At 34.4% G+C, this 19,116-nt stretch overlaps 1 protein-coding gene and 2 pseudogenes across 2 annotated transcripts; 1 reads left to right on the forward strand and 2 right to left on the reverse strand.

The window, feature by feature from the left end:
* Nucleotides 1–10: 10 nt before the first annotated feature.
* On the reverse strand, nucleotides 11–1,641 carry LOC142504321 (uncharacterized; annotated as a pseudogene).
* An 825-nt stretch (nucleotides 1,642–2,466) lies between these two features.
* LOC142539724 (protein HOTHEAD-like) lies at nucleotides 2,467–5,778 on the reverse strand. Of its 2 annotated transcripts, none has more exons than XM_075645382.1 (5): nucleotides 5,484–5,778; nucleotides 4,501–5,145; nucleotides 3,744–4,135; nucleotides 2,732–3,213; nucleotides 2,467–2,626 (listed from the first exon to the last, which is right to left on the reverse strand). In XM_075645382.1, the coding sequence occupies exons 1-5, from the start codon at nucleotides 5,563–5,565 to the stop codon at nucleotides 2,593–2,595; spliced, it is 1,635 nt and encodes a 544-aa protein (XP_075501497.1). In that variant the 5' UTR covers nucleotides 5,566–5,778; the 3' UTR covers nucleotides 2,467–2,592. The 2 variants fall into 2 exon arrangements, with proteins under 2 accessions (XP_075501497.1, XP_075501489.1); XM_075645374.1 differs by having other exon boundaries at nucleotides 2,732–3,291.
* Nucleotides 5,779–16,959: 11,181 nt separating this feature from the next.
* On the forward strand, nucleotides 16,960–18,678 carry LOC142517690 (sorbitol dehydrogenase-like; annotated as a pseudogene).
* The last annotated feature ends 438 nt before the right edge of the window (nucleotides 18,679–19,116 follow it).

The following is a 19,116-nucleotide window of genomic DNA, read 5'->3' on the forward strand; positions in this document are numbered from 1 at the left end:
TGTTTCTGATTCAGGGCCGTGTACCTCCACCGCTCCTTTTCTACAAAATCTGCATCCAAGAATCTTGCAATGAATGCCCAGACCAAATATACATCTTTAAAGTTGGTCAAGAAAGTGAATGCAGCGGTGACCACAGGAATTCCGTGTTTCACTTTTGCAGTCCTTGATTCTAGATGTTTCTTTTTCTTCGACGTTTCTTGATGCTGTGTTTATCCTCTTCATACTTATTCTGTAACCAAATGTGGCGCAAAAATCCATGGCTTAGAGAAATCTAAAGTTTGTCCACGATCAAATTTTACCTTCGGGCCGTATATTGTCACCAAAGGAAAGTTTTCGAGCCTATTAGGATGCTGAAGTTTCATGAGAGAATTGACTAACCAATTGATGAGATACCTCCCTCTGCTACTTATCAGCATTAATGCTAATGAATCCACCTGATCCAAGCATCTGCATTCTATTTTTTAGCTTTCACTGTCCTCAGAAATTTTACGGACAGAATCTTGTTCTGTTCAACGTTTCGATAGTTTTTTGAGCTCTGTATCTGTGCCTGAAGAATCTTCGACGAAGCTGAATAGATCCTTTGATGGAATGATAGATACAGTTCCAGCACCAGTTGAACCTTCCAAGATTTGTGCCGTACTTCTCTTGACAAACAGGCATCCAAATCCAGTTGGGTTTTCCCCGAAAATTTTGTAGAATGAGCAAACGAGGAAATCCGGTTGAAAAAGTGACAGCCCGGAGCTATCCATTTCTTTCGGCCCCAAAGAACAGGCATCAAAAAAGACATGCCATCCATGTTCCTGTGCCATTGTCATCCACTGGGGAGAATAGCCAACTCCTGTCAATCTTGACTGAAGAGGAAACACGAATAGGCCACTATTTGTCTTTTTCATCTTCTTTCCCACGATCATGTTCTGAAGTTTAACCCAGCGGATACTCATCCTCGGCCATTTGAACTCTGCAGCCGTGACACGAGCCCCTCTCTTCTTTGATACATTGATCATCCCCCTCAAGTGCATCGCTCTCATGATCATATACCGCGAGTAGTTTTCGACTAGATTGAAAAGGGTAAGATTCTGCCACAAGTTTGTAAGCAGAAGACATATTAGCTGTGAAAACCATATAATAATCATTTTGAGAGATTTAAAGAAAATCCATTATTCTTCTCTTGAATGCAGATTCAAGCTCGGTATACTGACTTGAAATTCAAACAGAAAAATGGAAAACCAGACTCTTGAGTTTGAGAAGAAGCTGCAGATTCAAATTCGACTGGCTTAATCTGAGACTGCAAAAAGAGGCCAAAAACGATTAGTCAAGGCACACATGGTTAGAAACATCGAGTTCGCCATACTCTTGGGGTCAAATCTTGTCAATTCTAACAGTTTCTTCATACTTTGGATACACTTTAACGAACTGCATGTGATTCTTGAAAAGAAGGGATGGATTCGTGGTTTGTAAAATGTGAGCTCGGGAAGAAGGAAAACTTTGTCACGGCTCCAAAATTGTGACGGCATACTGAAGAAGTTGTGCTTCGAACTTTGTGGCGTGTTCTCGTTGCGGTTCCCGTGTATTGAAGATGGAATTAGGACAGCAACCTTGAAGGCATACTTGTGTTGCCTCCTTCAATCTGGGTCGATTCATTTTTTCTTTGTTTCTTGAGGTATTTTTGGTCATTTTGGTTCATTGTTTTAATGTAGTTTTGATGCTTGCTTTTGAAGAGAAGTGTGAAAAAAGTATTGTTTTCCAGTATTGATTGGAAAGGGTCATTCAAATGATTATATTCAATAGCACAAGCATTGACTTCTTCTTTTGAACTTGTTTAATGCTTGACTTAGCATCATAAGTGGCGGTGACTTTCAATTATAAACTGCAAATGTTACGTTGCGTATTTTTAAAGTAAATTTTAAAAATTATAATCGTTACATTAAAGAAAATTACCATAAAATCCAAAATTTATTTGTGTTATGATCATGATATAAAATATTAAGAAAAAAATTTCGAGTTTTTTAACGTAGATCCTAAAAGGAAGAATATTTACCTCGAATTTCTACAAAATTTAACGATTTCTCATCATAAAAAAGTCGAATATCTTCTTACCTCTCGTTAAATCTAAACGTACGACGCGATTCCTGATATAATCAAATTAAAGGGTTCTTCCCTTATGGACCAAAGGCAAGAACGGCAGTATGCCATTGAACCAAAAGGGAAATGGTAAGCATCCAAAAATCACAGGGCAACTCTCCTTTGGCAGGTATATATGTAACTGGGTCGAAATTGAATTATATATATATAAAAAATCCTTTGAAATTCATGCCAATTAATTTGAGGTATAATCTGGTGAATCCTTTTCATGGACTAAAAAAAATTTCCTTCAAATGATCAAATCTTTAATGCACTTATGTAAAGTCCATACCTAAGTGGGAAAAAAGTAGAAGTGGAATACATTGGCAAATGGAGCAATATATCTTGATACAAGAATTCTCGGCCCGCATTTATCAGGCGAAGCAAATTTTGAGCGAAAGTATAATAATTTATGAACTCTTTCCCGATACTTTTTGTTCTACAAATACAATAAAAATAATAATAACAAATTCATCTCTCGGTCAAAATCTTCAGCCCCATGTACCTTCAACAATGATAATAAAAAGAGTTAATTAATATTAATCCAATTCTCAAAAACATTAATAATCTTAATTTAGTCAAATCGAACTCACTGCTTTTAATTTCTTACCTTCCAAGCATCATAACAGTAGCCTGAGGATTAGTGCCCGGAGAATTATAAAACGTCGATCCGTCGATCACACGTAGTGCATCGACACCAAGAACTCGGTAATCTCGATCGACGACCCGATTCACTTGGCACCCTCCATGATAATGCCATATGGTCATCACAGTGTCTATACAAAACTGTTCCATCGAATATGTCGATGCAATGTGTTTTCGCCTCAAATTTATCGGCACTGACAGCATGAAATCGATCAGGGATTGGAATGAAGCGAAAGGGTACCGAAATGAGGAGAAAGAACGAGACTCGACGACCCGCCTTATGATCTCCATGCCTTGGACACACCTTCGCAGGTCTCTAGGGTCTTGGAAGTAGTTAAAAGTGACCCGTGGATTGTCCTCTGGGTTGCGGGTCTGGAGCTCCAGATAGCCTGTCGAGAATGGTCCTATTACCTTTTCTAAGATGACTCCGGCTTGTAAGTTTCTGCTCTGGGTCGGGTCAGGCTGTTGGATTAGTTCTTGAAAAATACTCGAGTAGTTGGTTGGGAGCGTTAATGAATCTATAGACTGCATAGTGTTTACAATGAATAAACATAACTCAAGTTGAATTTGCTTTAACCTTAAAATATAGACAAAAATTTGTGTGAGACGGTGTCACGGGTTGTATTTTGTGAGACGGATTTTTTATTTGGATCATCCATAAAAAAGTATTACTTTTTATGCTAAATGTATTACTTTTTATTGTGAATATCGGCATGGTTGATCCGTCTCACAGATAAAGATTCGTGAGACCGTCTCACAAGAGACCTACTCTAAAATATACGCATATATACTTACACTTAGAAGCTCGAGTCCGAGCTCGATACAAGTTTCAATAACAAGATTCACGAGTTATCTAGAGATATATCGACTTAATCGTATCATTTTGACTATTTCTTGTTATACCGATAACTCAATATATTCATTAGTCCGAGTGGCATAGAAAACATTATTTATTTATTTTAAAATAACGTACAAACCTGGTTTGCCAACTTGGCAAAATCTTGAGCGATTCTATACGCCCAAACCACCTCAAAGAAACCACTAGCAGCTTCAACATAGCTGCCTAATTCAGTAATTCCCACTACTTCAATAAGAGATATTTCAACGGGCCGGGGCGAAGGAACAAATACCACATTCATTGGGTTGTCCGACATCCCTTGGCCCATCATGTGCTGGTCCAGTATCAAGCTTATTCCATGGGCTTCTAGCTGACGGGCTGGACCAATACCACTCAACATCAACAGTTGTGGGCTGCCCAGTGCCCCAGCCGAAATAATGATCTCGTTCTTGGGCCCGTAATTCAAATACGCCACGTGCCGTAGACCTTTTGAATCTCTAAAGAGAACCCCGTTGGCTTTTGGTCTTCGTCCTGCGAATATTATTTAATCACATTATATTACAATATAAGCAAATATATATATTTTTTACTTTAATGTTATATGATGCAAATTTAACTCGATATAACATAAAATGGACCAATTTAAAAAGTTAAATCATATCGGACCCGAGCCTTTTCGGTTTGCATCTCATGTCACGCCTCGAGCCAAGTCATATATATATATATATATATATATATATAATTCCATTATTTGATATGAAAATTGTCTACACACACGAGAGTATATATATATATATAATTCCATTATTTGATATGAAAATTGTCTACACACACGAGAGTGTGTATATATATATTTTCATATCAAGTAATGGAATTAATTGGGAAAAATTTGTTACCTGGAGCAGTGCTAAACAAGACTTGGTGAACAGTTGCATGCAAATACACACGTATCTTGGTTGAATCAGCATACTCCAGCAAATCCGCCGCCGTATGCCTGTATCCATTTTCGTCGAAAATGGACCCTCCCACCTTCGTCCCGTGCAGGTGCTCGAACGTGAATCCCCTGTAGGGCAAGATCCCGGCGTCGAGAAGGCCGTCCCTCACGGCGGCTTGCCACGCCGCCACCGTTGGCTCGAACGCCACCTTCCTCTCGACCCACTCGTAAGATTCGTTCACCATGAGTGGGTCCCACCCCACCTCCCGGACGTACTCCGCGCCTGCCCTGGTGAAGAACCCCGCGTTGATGGCGGAGCTGCCGCCAAGGACACGGCCGCGGTGGTTGAAGACCCCGTCGGTGGAGATGAATTGCTGCGCGGCGGAGGTGGGGGAGGTGTCCGCGAGAGAGAATGCGAAGCCGCTTATGTTGGTGACGTTGGGGTTGTTGTAAGGCAAGCCGCCTCTTTCGAGGACGAGTACCTTCGCGAAGGAGGAAAGGGTTGCGGCCAGCGCGCATCCGGCCGTTCCGCCTCCGACTATTATGTAGTCGTAGTACTCCGCCGGCGGAGCCGATGTAGCATCTCTTGCAAAAGAGTTGTACGGTGCTAACATATAGAAAAAAATCCATATAGACATGTATTGTAAGATTGATGGACATACAAACTAGAAAAAGGAAAGAAACAGAGATTCTTAAAGTATGACATAAATTTTGTAAAAATATTTGGACAAAAAAAAAGTCCAAAAACATCGTAAAATGTTAAAAATTGTAATCACTATGATATATAACACAACGTAATTAGCCCATTATTTGAAATTATTTCAATTAGAATTCGATATATAGTAGATTTAACTTGAATAAATGCATGCAATTCATTTTCATCAACAGATATATATATAATTGGTTATATTAAAAAAAAAATCTATCATTTCCGTAGGAACATACCTTTTTCTGCAGAACAAGAAGCAATGAGCAAAAGAATCCGAAAAGCCAAAGCAACACCGCAAAACAATCTTCTTGAAACCATATTATAAATCTCAATAATACTCAAACAAAAAATTCAGAAATAACCATATAAAACTTTGGGTTGGTTTCCGCACTAAACACATGAAGAACCCTATTCTTTTTATAAACATTTCAGCAATTTAATCGCCAAAAACATTCATTCTTCTTCATCTAAGACTGAGAAAAAGAATTGCAGTTCACCGGAACCTTAATGGCACAAATTTTTCATATAAAGATTCTGTTGTGCCCATTAAATTAAAGAGTTTGTTGAGGGATTTATTTAATGCATGTGGGCAGTTTGTTTCTTTTACCTGTTCATAACATTTGGCAAATCTTTGGGGAAAAAAAAGGGGTGGGAGTGATGATACCTATTTAATGCTTTCATTAATGTTTTTTCTTTAGGTTGGAATGTATTTTAAATGGAAATGTTTTGTCAACTAGACATGCCTGTGGCATATACAAGATTCGATGTGTCTTCTTTCTCTATTTTTTCTTTTTTTAAAAAAAAGAAAAATAAAAAGAAAAAACTGGTCGGACTTTTTCCCTAATGTCATTTGACCTGTGGTTTGATAAACATATATTAATTACAAATCATTATTTCATCGATATAACTTTTGCATCAACATTATTTTTAAGGAAAAATAGACAAAACAGTCCATTAAGTTTGATTATTTTGTGTTTTAGTTTTGCAAGTATTAGATTTTGAGTTCTAGTTATGTAATTTAGATTATGCTTTTGATTTTGATCCTATTTTGTCGGAATGGTTACATGGTATCGAAAAATACTGATATGTCGAAAAATATTAATGTGCATGACACCACGTTAACATTCCATAAAAAAACTAAAAACCAAAACACATTATAACTTACATTACCAAAACACAAAATAACCAAACTTAAAACACAATTTGGCTATTATCCATAATTTTAATAACTTAGCAAAAAATAAAAATTAATGTTAATAATTTGCATGGTACATGTTCATAGAAAAAAAACTCTCATGAGACCTTCCCAATAATCAACTATCAGAAACAATTTTTTTATATGACCCGACCAATGAAAAATATTATTTTTCTCTTTAGTTATGAACCAGATCGGTGTGTCTCACAGATCTCACACAGAGCCGTACATGTGTTCGATGTGGTCTGAAGCGAAAATTTTAAAATGAGTTCTCTTGTTACTATAAATAATCCTAAAATTCGGTTAACAAATAATAAATACAATAAATACACAAGAAACAATATATTACATAAAAAACAAGTCAATGAATATTTGAAATAATTACATAATAATAACCGTCTAGCTATTTTAAAGGAAAAAATATATATTAAATTTGTATAATCCAGTTTTCGGATCATTTCTTTGTCAAATAAACAACACAATTAGCTCATTTAGTACTATTTTGTGATATCATTGATCGAAAATAAGTGTTTATTAACTTCAACTTTGATAAACTTCTTTCTGCTTATGCAACTGTCACTAGAATGGTTAACAAAATCTTATCAACAATATAAGTATTTGAGAATAAATCATTCAGTTTTGCCAAACACTGTAAAATCTTAAAAAATTGTTGAAACTCTATACAATACTTCATCAAGCTAGTTAAAGACTAACTCGTTAGCTTATTCAAACTCAATAAATGCCCAAAGTTTCTTGATATTGTTTAAATTGTTCAAACCGAACTTGAAGAAAAGATCGAGTTTGATCAATTATAAACAAAAAATACTCAAATTATTCTTCTTTTTATTTAATATTGGGCAAAAAAAAATTATTTCATTAGATTATCAACTCAAAATATATATGTTAGACCTCCTCAAGAACCGGGCCTTAAGGCGGTAGCATCCTTGGCCTCGTAAAAGATCCGACCCTGATTTAACGAATATATAAATTCGTGATAGCGTCTCATAGATTAATTGGGAAGACGAATGAGTCACATATTTGCGCCAAACCACACATATTTTATAAAATATATTTTGAAAATTTAGTAGATTTTATAATTTGATCGTTTATGTTGATGTGATTTATGTGATTCTCTTTACCTTTAAAGTTTTTGCAATATTTGTTAATAATATTTTAATTCTCTGTTTGTGTCTGTGTTTTTTTTTAAAAAAAAAATAAATACCCTTACTTGCAATTTTTTCCACCAAGCTACATTATATTTTAATATTTAAAAAAATAAAATTACTTACATAATCACATGTATACAATTAAATATATTGCTAGTATAACACTATACCGTGACAGAGTAAAATTATTTATTTGTATTATATTTTTTAAATTTTAATTTTAATTTTAATTTAATTTATGACTAGCATTCTTATTTTTGTTCGTAAAATAAAATATAAGTACTGAAAATGGAGTGCATTAATTAATATGGTGTGGGATTTCTTGGCCCCGTTGACTATGGAGGCATATCTTAGACCAATTTACATAATGATCTCAATAAATAATTCGCTGTTGAAAAATATATTTAAAATATGTGTATTGAATATTTGAATGTTGAATATTTGAATGTTGAAAATAAGAGTTGTAAATATTGAAAATTAGTGTGTGATGATGTAGGAAATGATGTATTTTATTTTTGGATTATTTGTAAAGATTTCCTATAAATAGATATCTCATTTGTGAAGAAAATCACAATTGAGTAGAGAGAAAAATATTATAAAGTGTGTAGTTTGGTAAATTTTGAGAGTTTGAGATTTTTACTTTTTACCATAAATTTTTACTTTTTCACAACACGTTATCAGCACGAAGCTCTAAAAGTCCTCCATCCTTTTCCAAGCTCCAAACAGAAGAAAAAGGTAACAAAAGTAATAATATTTATTTTACTGTTATTTATTTATTGTGTATATATTTAATATATAATATAATATTATTATTAATAATAAAAATAAATTTTTCAAAAACTTGTTATAAATCCTGGGATGATGTTAAGACGATATCTCACACTCCCGGTAAGGGATACGACAAGTATAAAAGCCTATAAGATTTTTAAATAAAATATCTTATGACACATCATTATAATAATATGATATGATATACATAATTATTTAAATATGTCTAATATTATATACACCATATTATTACCATAAAATTATACAAATACATACCTTTATTTTTTTTATACACCAACTGTCATAAACGGTAACAAAACGGCTAGTTTTTGCTCTATAAATATGATCTCATAAACACATTCAATCACTTCAACTTTCTCTTCTTCTCTAAAAATTATTCTTCACTAAATTTTCGAAGAAAAAAGAAGATGGCTTTCTCAAGATTAATTTTAATTATTTTGGTTATCATACTCACGAGTCTTTTATTTATCGGAGAATATCCTCCTCGTGTGTTTTCTTTATTTTTACAAATGCTTGTACTTGTTGTTTATCCATTACTTTGTATTGCAATATTCATTAACTAATAAAATGCATCGTAATTTTTTTTAGTACCACTATGTCAAATTTGACAAAGCTCGAATTTGTTGCGCTCGACATCACGGGAAAAAATTATATGCCATGGACTCTCGATGTAGAAATGCATCTTGAGTCATTGGGTCTAAGTGAGACAATAAAAGAAAATGGCATATCGACATCACAAGAAAAGGCAAAAGCCATTATATTTTTGCGTCGACATCTCGACGATGGATTGAAATGTGAATATTTAATTGAAAAAGATCCCATGGCTTTGTGGAAAGGATTGAAAGAAAGATTTGAACACATAAGGGAAGTTATACTTCCGACCGCCCGTGATGAATGGAATATGTTAAGATTCCAAGATTTTAAGAAAGTCAGCGATTATAATTCAGCGATGTATCGAATAATCTCGCAGCTAAAATTTTGTGGACATGAGGTCACAGAATCGGAAATGCTTGAAAAAACATTTTCCACGTTTCATGCATCAAATATTACTCTACAGCAACAATATAGAGTACGTGGATTTGCGAGATATTCTGAACTCATCGCCTGTCTTCTTGTGGTGGAAAAAAACAACGAGCTATTAATGAGAAATCATCAGTCCCGACCCACTGGATCAACAACATTTCCAGAAGTAAATGCTGTAAGTAAAAATGAATTTAAACCTGGAAACCAAAATCAAATTCAAAGACAAGGTTTTGGTCGAGGTCGAGGTCGAGGTCGAGGTCGTGGACGTGGACGTGGAATTGGTCGTGGTCGTGGTCGAGGCCGTGGTTTTGAAAACAATAGAGATAGTTATTTTTATAATTCATCTCAAAAGAGCGTCCCAAACCATCCACAGAAAAGGCATCATGAGAATACAAGTGTTAATGAGAATCAGTCAAAAAGATATGAAAGTTCTTGTTTCAGATGTGGTACTCCAGGACATTGGTCCAAAATTTGTCGAGCCCCTGAACACCTTTGTAAACTTTATAAAGAATCATTAAAGGGGAAAGAAAAGGAGACCAACTTCACTGAACGCAGTGACCATTTGAGTGATTCAACTCATTTTGATGCTGGTGATTTTATGAATGATTTCTCTGGAAATGATCAATATGTTGGTGGGATAGAAATGAACAATATTGATGCTGCAGATTTTCTCAATGATTTCTCTGAAAAATGAACAATATAGTGGTAGAATATAAATGTACAATAATTTATTTTTCATGTATCCATATAATTTTTATTGTATAATTATGATATGTGTTATATTTAAATATATATTGCCAGTAATTTTATTTCATTGCATATTTTTTTGAAGTTCAAAAAATGGAAAATGCTATGAGCAAAGCTGAAGTTTGCATACCCGATAGTGGTACAACGCACACTATCCTTCGAGATAAAAGATATTTCTTGGAACTAAAACCAACAAAAACAACGGTGAATACAATATTAGGTCATGTAGACTTGATTAAAGGATGTGGTAAAGCACAATTTTTGTTACCTAATGGTACAAAATTTTTGATCAATGATGCTTTATATTCACCACAATCGAAAAGAAATTTGTTGAGTTTTAATGATATATATTCCCATGGGTATGATACTCAAACAATGAATGAAGGGAATAAGAAATATATGTGTCTTATCACATATAAATCAGGAAAGAAATATGTGATTGAAAAACTACCAATGCTCCCTACTGGATTGCATTATACACATATAAGTCCGATTGAATCAAACATGGTAGTTGATAATTCTTCAATATTAACCAATTGGCATGATCGATTGAGACATCCTGGTTCAACAATGATGCGAAGAATTATAGAAAATACACATGATCATCCGCTGAAAGACCAGAAGATCTTTCAGAATAATAAGTTTCAATGTAAAGCATGTTCTCTTGGAAAACTTATTATAAGACCATCACCAGCCAAAATCCAAACTGAATCACCAATGTTTCTTGAACGTATTCAGGGTGATATTTGTGGACCAATCCATCCACAATGTGGACCATTCAGATACTTTATGGTATTGATTGATGCCTCCAGCAGATGGTCACATGTATGTTTATTGTCAACTCGAAATGTTGCATTTGCAAAATTACTTGCTCAAATAATAAAATTGAGGAATCAATTTTCCGATTATACAATCAAGAAAATTAGACTTGATAATGCTGGTGAATTTACTTCCCAAACTTTCAATGATTATTGTATGTCTATGGGAATCATTGTTGAGCATCATGTTGCTCATGTACATACACAGAATGGATTGGCTGAATCATTGATTAAACGTCTGCAAATGATTGCTAGACCAATGATTATGAAAACAAAGCTCCCTATTTCTATATGGGGACATGCAATTTTACACGCTGCTTCATTAATTCGCATTAGACCAAGTGCATATCATAAATACTCCCCATTGCAGCTTGCATTTGGTAAAGAACCAGACATTTTTCATCTGAGAATTTTTGGATGTATGGTGTATGTGCCTATTGCACCACCGCAACGAAAGAAAATGGGACCTCAAAGAAAGGTTGGAATTTATATCGGTTATGATAATCCATCAATCATTCGATATCTTGAACCTCAGACAGACGACGTGTTCACAGCACGTTTTGCTGATTGTCATTTTAATGAGGAAATCTTTCCAATGTTAGGGGGAGAACAGAAACATACCGAAAAGAAAATTACATGCCATGTATCATCATTGTTACATCTGCATCCAAGAACAAAACAATGTGAAAAAGATGTACAACAAATTGTACACTTGCAAAGAATATCCAATCAAATACCAGATGTATTTGCTGACACAAAAGAGTAATTAAATCATATATACATGCTGCAAATGCCCCTGCTCGAATTGAAATTCCAAAGAAACAAATTGAAGATACTCATGATGTCATTAAACGCCTGAAGCGTGGAAGGCCAGTTGGTTCCAAGGATAAAAATCCTCGAAAAAGAAAATTTATAGAGAAACACGATGATCACAAAATAAAGAATGATGTTCCTGAAGAAACACATGATGATCACAAAATAGAGAATGGTGTTCCTGAAGAAACACATGATGATGAAAATATTCTGTCAGAACCACAAACTGACGAGAATCATGAAATCTCTATCAATTACATTAATACTGGAAAAATATGGAACCGAAAAGATATAGAAGAAATTGATGATATATTTTCTTATAATGTGGCAATCGACATCATAAATGATAATGAAGATCATGAACCAAAATCTTTTGGTAAATGTAAAAATCGGCAGGATTGGATAAAATGGAAAGAAGCCATCCAGGTTGAATTGGATTCGCTAAATAAACGTAATGTTTTTGGACCTATAGTCCTTACACCTGAAGGTGTAAAACCTGTTGGATACAAATGGGTTTTTATTCGAAAGCGAAATGAGAAAAATGAAATAGTGAGATATAAAGCTCGACTTGTTGCACAAGGTTTTTCTCAAAGGCCTGGAATTGATTATGAAGAAACGTATTCTCCCGTGATGGATGCAATTACGTTTCGGTATTTGATTAGCTTGGCGGTATCTGAAAATTTAGAAATTCGTCTTATGGATGTTGTTACAGCTTACGTATATGGATCACTTGATAGTAATATATATATGAAAATCCCTGAAGGATTTAAGATGCCTGAAGCACAAAGTTCAAAACCCAGAGAATGTTATTCTGTGAAATTACAAAAATCATTATATGGGTTAAAGCAATCTGGTCGAATGTGGTATAATCGACTAAGTGATCACTTGATGAAAAAGGGATATGTAAATAATTCAATATGCCCTTGTGTTTTCATTAAGAAAACAACATCCGGGTGCGTAATTATTGCTGTATATGTTGATGATTTAAACATCATTGGAACGAATAAGGAAATTCAAGAAGTTGTGTCATACTTGAAGGAAGAATTTGAAATGAAGGATCTTGGAAAAACCAAGTATTGTCTGGGTTTACAAATTGAACAAAAAGAATGTGGAAATGTTTGTTCACCAGACAAATTATACAGAAAAGATCCTTAAACGTTTTAATATGGATAAATCAAATCATTTAAGTACTCCAATGGTTGTTAGATCATTAAACATAGAAAAAGATCCATTCCGACCATGTGAAGAAGATGAAGATATTCTTGGTCCAGAAGTACCATATCTAAGTGCTATCGGTGTCCTTATGTATCTTACAAATTGTACAAGGCCTGATATATCTTTTGCCGTAAATTTGTTGGCAAGATTTAGCACATATCCAACAAAGAGACACTGGAACGGAATTAAACATATATTCGGTTATCTACGAGGAACGACAGACTTGGGACTTTTGTATTCAAAAGATGCTAATCCAAGTATAATTGGTTATGCCGATGCTGTATACTTATCTGATCCACACAAGGCACGTTCCCAAACTGGATATGTTTTTACTCGTGGAGGCACTGCAATTTCTTGGCGTTCACAGAAACAAACGCTCGTAACAACTTCATCAAATCATGCCGAGATTATTGCACTACATGAAGCAAGTCGTGAATGTGTGTGGTTAAAATCAATGACCCAACATATCCAAATCTCATGCGGATTATCATTCGACGAGAAGCCTGTGATACTATATGAAGATAATGCTGCATGTGTTGCTCAAATGAAAGAAGGATATATAAAAAGCGACAGAACTAAACATATTCCTCCTAAGTTCTTCGCATTCACCAAGGAGCTTGAGAAGAATAAATGTATTGATGTTCGTCACATTCAATCAAGTGAAAATTCATCAGATCTCTTCACAAAGGCGCTTCCTACGTCAATATTCAGAAAGCATATATATAATATTGGGATGCGCAATCTACGAAATTTGTGAAGAATTGTTCGTGTCAACATGAGGGAGAGTTTACGTGACTGCACTCTTTTTTCCTTGCTATGGTTTTTATCCCACTGGGTTTTTCCTAGTAAGGTTTTTAACGAGGCAGTATAAAAACACGTAATGAAGACAATCATTATGATCATCATCACAAGGGGGAGTGTTGAAAAATATATTTAAAATGTGTGTATTGAATATTTGAATGTTAAAAATAAGAGTTGTAAATATTGAAAATTAGTATGTGATGATGTAGGTAATGATGTATTTAATTTTTGGATTATTTGTAAAGATTTCCTATAAATAGATCTCTCATTTGTGAAGAAAATCACAATTGAGTAGAGAGAAAAATATTATAAAGTGTGTAGTTTGGTAAATTTTGAGAGTTTGAGATTTTTACTTTTTACCATAAATTTTTACTTTTTCACAACATTAGCAACTTTTTTTGGCTTTCTACCTGTTTTAAATGGAATATATCTGGAATAGTGAAGTTTTGAGTCAAAAATATTGTTTAAACAAAATAGGATTTTATTTAACAATTTTTTTTACTATAATTCTGCAGCTTGGACAGTGTGTGGGCGCTGGGACGGTCAAATTTTACCGCCCTAGCGCGCCCACCTTTGAGAAAATTCCTAGTTTCCTAGTTTAGAGTTCAAAATATTTGGCAACTAGATTTTTGAGTATCTTTTGTTATGTAAAACATATTTCGATGAAAATTTTGACATTTTTTTAGATTATTCATTTGATAGAATACAAATTTTTGAGTCTTTCTCTCAAACTTTTCAATGCTTTTGCTTTGTGCTTAAAATCAAACTTATCAAAGTTTTAGTTTGTGGCGTTTGTCTATTGTGCCTTATGCGGATTGTCAAAGACGAGTTCTTTGAAGGTTTGTTTGAGTGTCGATTGTTCTTTGTGATCATTTATTACTAAACCACGTAATTTAGGGGTGAAGATCGTGCATTGCTTGAATAAAAAATCGGGACATCACAACACCGATCATTGTTCGTTGTTGAATTGATTACACAATTCAAATTTAATCGTGTTTGTCTTTCATATGTTCGAGGATTCATATCAATTATAATCAAAATAATATCATGGTTTATGATAAAGTAACAATTTACAATGTCATGTAAGTATTTTTTTATGTGTACATCATTATTCTGACGACGTAAGACTACAAGCTCGAAAAAAGTCAAAGTTATTCTACCAAACTATAAATTTTTTTTATTACAACACACGCGGGGAGCAAATTCGAATTCGGTGTGCCAGCTCATCTGGCAGAGGGTGAGACCACTGGTCTACAAGCCCGGTCTTAACTATAATTTGAATACTTCAATATTGTTTGGAATAAATCGTAGGAAGTACTTCCTAGATTATATTTGGATGAAAGTTTTCTGGGCTGTTCATAAATATATGTGTTAGGTGCAATAATTGTCCCTACTTGGTAGAGCGATCGAATCCTGATACTTGAGCTGCTGTGCGGTTTAAAAGATTTGAGTTGCACCATTACTACCAGCTATAGCTTTTGATAAAGCGGTAAGCATTCGGTCCTACAATTGATATCAGAGCCAAGGTCACATGTTCGATTCCCATTGATTGCAATGAGTGCAATTATTGGGATAGAGATTGTTGGGTGCAATAATTGTCCCTGCTTGGTAGAGCGATCGAATCGTGGTGCTTGAGCTGCTGTGCGGTTTAAAAGACTTGAGTTGCACCATTACTACTAGCTATAGCTTTTAGTAAAGCGGTAAACACTCGGTCCTACAATGTGTTTCTATTTCAGCTTTTATAATTTTTTATTAGAAGTAAGACTAAAATAATTTTTTTTTTTGCATTTTGTTTTTTGTTAATTATTTAAAGTTATGATTTGAATTTTTATCTGTAAAACTTATAATATTATACAACCGCCCTCAGTTTTTATAATACGTTTTGGAGATTATTTAAAAACATAAAATTTTATTTATATATGAGTTTTTAAGAATCTTAAATGACATTCCTAAAATTCAAATCATATTTTATCACATCATTTGTTTTTTAAAAATATTTTATATTTTTCTATAATTGTCATTTCTAGTATTTTTTTAACAAATTTTGTGCTTTTCTAGAAATTTTTTCATTTGTTTATTTTATTTTTATTAATTTTATACAAATTTTAAATAATTCATATTATAACAAAATAAATTAATATTGATACAAAATATTCAAATGTGATAATAATTATGTAAATACATTGTTGATGATCTGGTTTCAAAATTAAGTTAATTGAATGACATAAATTATAAATTAAAAATATTATTGTCATTTTACCAAAATTAAGCTTGAAAGCCATTTTTTTACAAATACTAAAACATCTACGGACAGAGTTTTTATCTACGTTGAGCAACCCACATTTCCCATCTGGAGTCACATGCTTCGTGGGTTCTTTCAAAGCGAGAGTTCCAAGTGCGCGCTCGATATATTTGATGGAATGCTTGGGTCGGGAGTGCTTGGGGATAATCTCACTTTTATATTTGCGTGCAAATCACGTGGTGGGCTGTCTGATGTTTTATATGGGAAAAGAATTCATGTTCATGTTTTGAAACTTAGGTTTGGGTCATATCTTTATGTTTGTGATGCTTTGATTCATATGTATGGTTGTTGTGGGGATTTGAGATTTTCAAGAGAAGGGTGGGTTCGACGAAATGAGTTGATACCCTCAGAGGAACTCGGGTCATCTCTAGCCCGGGTTTTAGGAAGTCAGGAAGCCAGGAAAACAAGAAAAGGAGTCGGGCTCTTGGCTAAGCTCGGACAGTATGAGCTCGGATAGTATAAATAGTACGCAGTGGTCCACTTTGCGATCATCCACCCAAGCACCCATGTACAGCTATCACTTCCGGTTCTACAGGTATGGGACGTCATGCCTCGATAATCATTGGAACGTAAGGAGTGATGTGACTATGTTAGAATCAGAATCAAAACTGTGGGTATCTGCGGAAGTGATATTCATTATCTCAAGGTGAAACCCTTTCCCTATCCAGGGAAAATATGATTTTTCGGTCACGCTGAAGGCAAATAAAAAATCCAATTTGCGCGCGCACATAGACTTGGGGTCTGCCTCTGTATGTGACTTGAATATAGACTTTTGTCTTTTTGATGTGTGAATATCTGTCTTTGTGATTGCTCTGATTGAGGGGGAATCGAATTTTGTTTGTATATTCATTAAATTGTTTTACACCGTTTATTTTTCTTAAAGGTCATTATTTTCTCATATTACAGGAGATGAAATTAGCAGATTTCATTGTGAAAGAGCCGATTGAATTTGGGCATGAATGTGCTGGTGTTATCGAGGAAGTTGGGACTGAAGTGAAGCATTTAGTCTCCGGTGATCGTGTGGCGGTCGAACCGGGAATCAGTTGTTGGCAGTGTAATCTGATGCGGATCTTAAAATGAATATCTGAAATAAGAGAATTGATTGATCTCGTGCTCCTGTGAATCAGCTAACAAAAAGGAAATCCTTCTCGAGGCTGTCACCTGCTTCACGAACAAACTTTAGTGGCATCGGGGGTTACCCGACGAAAAAGCCTCCGACGATCAAGCCAGCAATCATAATCTTTGCAAGGAAGGCCGGTATAATCTATGCCCCGAGATGAAGTTTTTTGCTACTCCCCCTGTTCATGGCTCCACTGCAAACCAGGTGTATTGGACGTTATAGTCTTAGATAAAGTTGTTTCCATTTTATTCTTTCAAATTGAATATACAGTAGTGGTGAGTAATAATTGCCCATGTGTTTTTTTAAGGCGGTTTATGTATTAGACTGTTATGATTTAATGTTTTTTGCATTTCACTGCTATTGCAATCTACAGCCTCTGTTACCGCAACAAGCGATTGGTCCTATATACAGTATCAAATAATCTATTGCAAATGAACCATTGAATTAAGGTTTCTGCTATCTTTTTGTTCAAATTCACACTGAAATGGTGGAATGATGATGGTAATCTTTGCGTTTTGACCCACTGCAGATTGTGCATCCTGCAGACTGATGTTTTAAACTCCCCGATAATGTGAGTTTGGAGGAGAGAGCGATGTGTGAGCCCTTGAGCGTCGGGGTTCATGCGTGTCATCGTGCCAATGTTGGTCCCGAAACCAATGTGCTGGTGATGGGAGCAGGGCCAATTGGGCTTGTAACATTGCTGGCGGCACGTGCTTTTGGATCTCCAAGAATCGTCATTGTAGATGTCGATGATCATCGGCTATCTGTTGCGAAGGAGCTTGGAGCTGATGAAACTGTCAAAGTTTCAACTAATATAAATGTTAGTATCTCTTGCTGTTTTGCAAATGAATTTTGTTTATTCAAGAATAAAAAATGAGCGGTTTCTTTTTACTTGGAAAATGTCAATTACATAATGTTTGGTGGCAATTACGTCATCTACTTGTGGTGTTTATTTGTCAAAAATATTGAAACATGAATGTTCGGGAGGTTATATAGTTTAAAAGATTTGAGCTTACATCGTTATATCTAGATTTTGATACAATATTAGTCGTGTGATCTACACATACATTCTATTAGAATAACATAGGATAATTGATCTGCTCAAGTTTAAAACTTACAGGGAGGTGGATGTGGTGGGAATATTTCGGTACAAGAACACATGGGCCTTGTGCATAGAGTTTCTGAGGATCGGAAAGATAGACGTGAAACCATTGATCACCCACAGGTTCGGATTTTCTCAGAAGGAGGTTGAAGACGCCTTCGAAACAAGTGCACGTGGGGATATATAATGCTATCAAGGTCATGTTTAATCTGTAGAAAGTTGTATAAAAATGGTGTCAATAAGAGAGTAAAAAAAACTATACTCCATCTGTAATGAAGCTTGGTTTCTCCCTTTTGTCTTTGTATAAGCTTGAAATAAAGTTCAGATTTCTGAATGTGAATTTTCTTGGTGCTTTGGAAATCCAAATTTTATATTCTTCTTGATTCTTATGCAGATATTGCCTTTTCCTAACGTGGGTATTTCCAAAAATTTCCAAAAATTACTATCTTTTGACCTAGAATACTTATTTACGGATAAAAAATATTTTTATATGTTTAGAATAGAAATTACAATTTTAGATCCATAAAATGATTTGTTTTAAGTTAAAGTCTAATAACTTATGAATGTTTGGTTTTCATCCAAAAATTTATCAAAATTTGTGTGTTTCTCTTTATTTTTTCTTAGATATATGAATATATATAATGCAATGTTTTATTCTCGTAATTTGAATCATATAAGAGAGCACAATGTCCAATAAATAATATTTAATTGATTAGTTGCTTCAAGCGAAAAAAACCAAAAACTCCATCACCTTAACAAATCGAAAGAAGGGGGCAAA

Source organism: Primulina tabacum, chromosome 1, assembly GCF_025594145.1.
Source record: "Primulina tabacum isolate GXHZ01 chromosome 1, ASM2559414v2, whole genome shotgun sequence".
Taxonomy (NCBI): Eukaryota; Viridiplantae; Streptophyta; class Magnoliopsida; order Lamiales; family Gesneriaceae; genus Primulina; species Primulina tabacum.

Coding starts and splice junctions, on each gene's coding strand:
- LOC142539724 (XM_075645374.1), bottom strand. CDS start 5,565: ATGGTTTCAAGAAGATTGTTTTGCGGTGTTGCTTTGGCTTTTCGGATT. Junction 5,146..5,483: donor TTCTTGTTCTGCAGAAAAAG/GTATGTTCCTAC, acceptor TCTATATGTTAG/CACCGTACAACTCTTTTGCA. Junction 4,136..4,500: donor CTTGTTTAGCACTGCTCCAG/GTAACAAATTTT, acceptor TAATATTCGCAG/GACGAAGACCAAAAGCCAAC.